A 1,357-nucleotide genomic window follows, 5' to 3' on the forward strand; every position below is an offset into this window, starting at 1 on the left:
ATCACTTCAGTACATTCATGTATACACAAATATATAGATGTAATTTTATGCTTTAGAGCATATACCCAATCGCTTCCGCTAAGCCCATGGAATGTGTCGAGCACCTCAATTTTGTGCAGCCCCCCCACAAAAAAGAAGCAAAAGGGTACTCGGTTATCCCCTTCCCCTGGAAATTATTTTATTCTCAAAAAGGAAAAAAAAAAAAAAAAAAAAAAAAAAAAAAAAAATCCACCGCTTCATTTTCTCTACATATGTTGTTTCAACATTGCCCTTGCGAATTTGAGCAAACAGGAAACAGAAACGGGCAAACGGAAGAGGCCAAGAAAAAGGAGAGCAAACACGATTGATGGAAGTTCATTTTTTTTTTTTAAGGGGGGAAGCAAAAACTATAGTTCCATTTTTGCACATGGTGAAGGGGGAAACTTTCATTTCGAAAGCATTTTTCCGTCAATTGGAGCGCGCACCGCAAAAAGGCTAACCGGATGATCAGCCAACCGGCTAACCAGCCAATCAGCAAACCGAGCCAACCGAGCAACCATCCACACCGCTCCTGCCCCCCCATGGCTGAGGCACTGCACGAGAGCAACTTCTTCAACGGGTTCATCAAAATGAACATCCCGGACAACTACCTGGATGCATCACGCTTCAGAATAATCCCAGACAATCAAGAAGTATACGTACACAAGTTCGAGGACAAATGTCTGATCATAGAAGTGCTGTGCTTTCAAAATTTAAATATACAGGAAAAGGGCAAATTCTATTTCTACGATTTGGCCAAAGAAAATAATAGTGAAGAAAGTGTTATCTTGATTAGTAACCATTCCGTGTCCCATTCGCAAGGAACTTACATTCTCCTAGTTGGCCGACAGAAGATTAAAAGAAATAACTCTGCTGACTATGAACCTGTGTTATTATACATTTGTATTTTTCCCATTGAGGAACACAATGCAGATGTACTTATAACTTGGAATGTGCCAAAGGAGGACATGGATGTTCATCCCGAGTTGGAGACTTTTAACGAAATGGCGCAGTCCTTCAGAATAGTAGATTACAGTTTATTCGTTTGATGCGTGTATTTTTTTTTAACAAACTTTTTACTTTGCGTAGTGCGTATTTAAGGCGTCCTATTCGATTTGCCCTCGTTTGCTCTGTAGAGGTTTTCTACACTGCAGGTGTGCCGCTTGCCGTGCCGCTTACCGTACCACTTACCCCGACGCTTACTTCGCGCGCTTCACACTTCAACGCGAACGCAGTGACGAGTTCGTGTCCATTCAGTTTGCCGCATGTGAGCCTCAGACCAGGGCGGTTGCACCTGCTGAGGCGCGCCAACCATGGCACCCATATTAATATACAATTT

The 1,357-nt window shown here is 42.5% G+C and overlaps 1 protein-coding gene across 1 annotated transcript; it reads left to right on the forward strand.

The window, feature by feature from the left end:
* Positions 1 to 560: 560 nt before the first annotated feature.
* AK88_05132 (uncharacterized protein) lies at positions 561 to 1,067 on the forward strand (the record flags this gene model as incomplete). The annotated part of the gene is made up of 1 exon (XM_012482734.1): positions 561 to 1,067. One exon carries the CDS (start codon positions 561 to 563, stop codon positions 1,065 to 1,067), a length of 507 nt encoding a protein of 168 aa, XP_012338157.1.
* Positions 1,068 to 1,357: the final 290 nt, after the last annotated feature.

Source organism: Plasmodium fragile, assembly GCF_000956335.1.
Source record: "Plasmodium fragile strain nilgiri unplaced genomic scaffold supercont1.96, whole genome shotgun sequence".
NCBI classification, from domain to species: domain Eukaryota; phylum Apicomplexa; class Aconoidasida; order Haemosporida; family Plasmodiidae; genus Plasmodium; species Plasmodium fragile.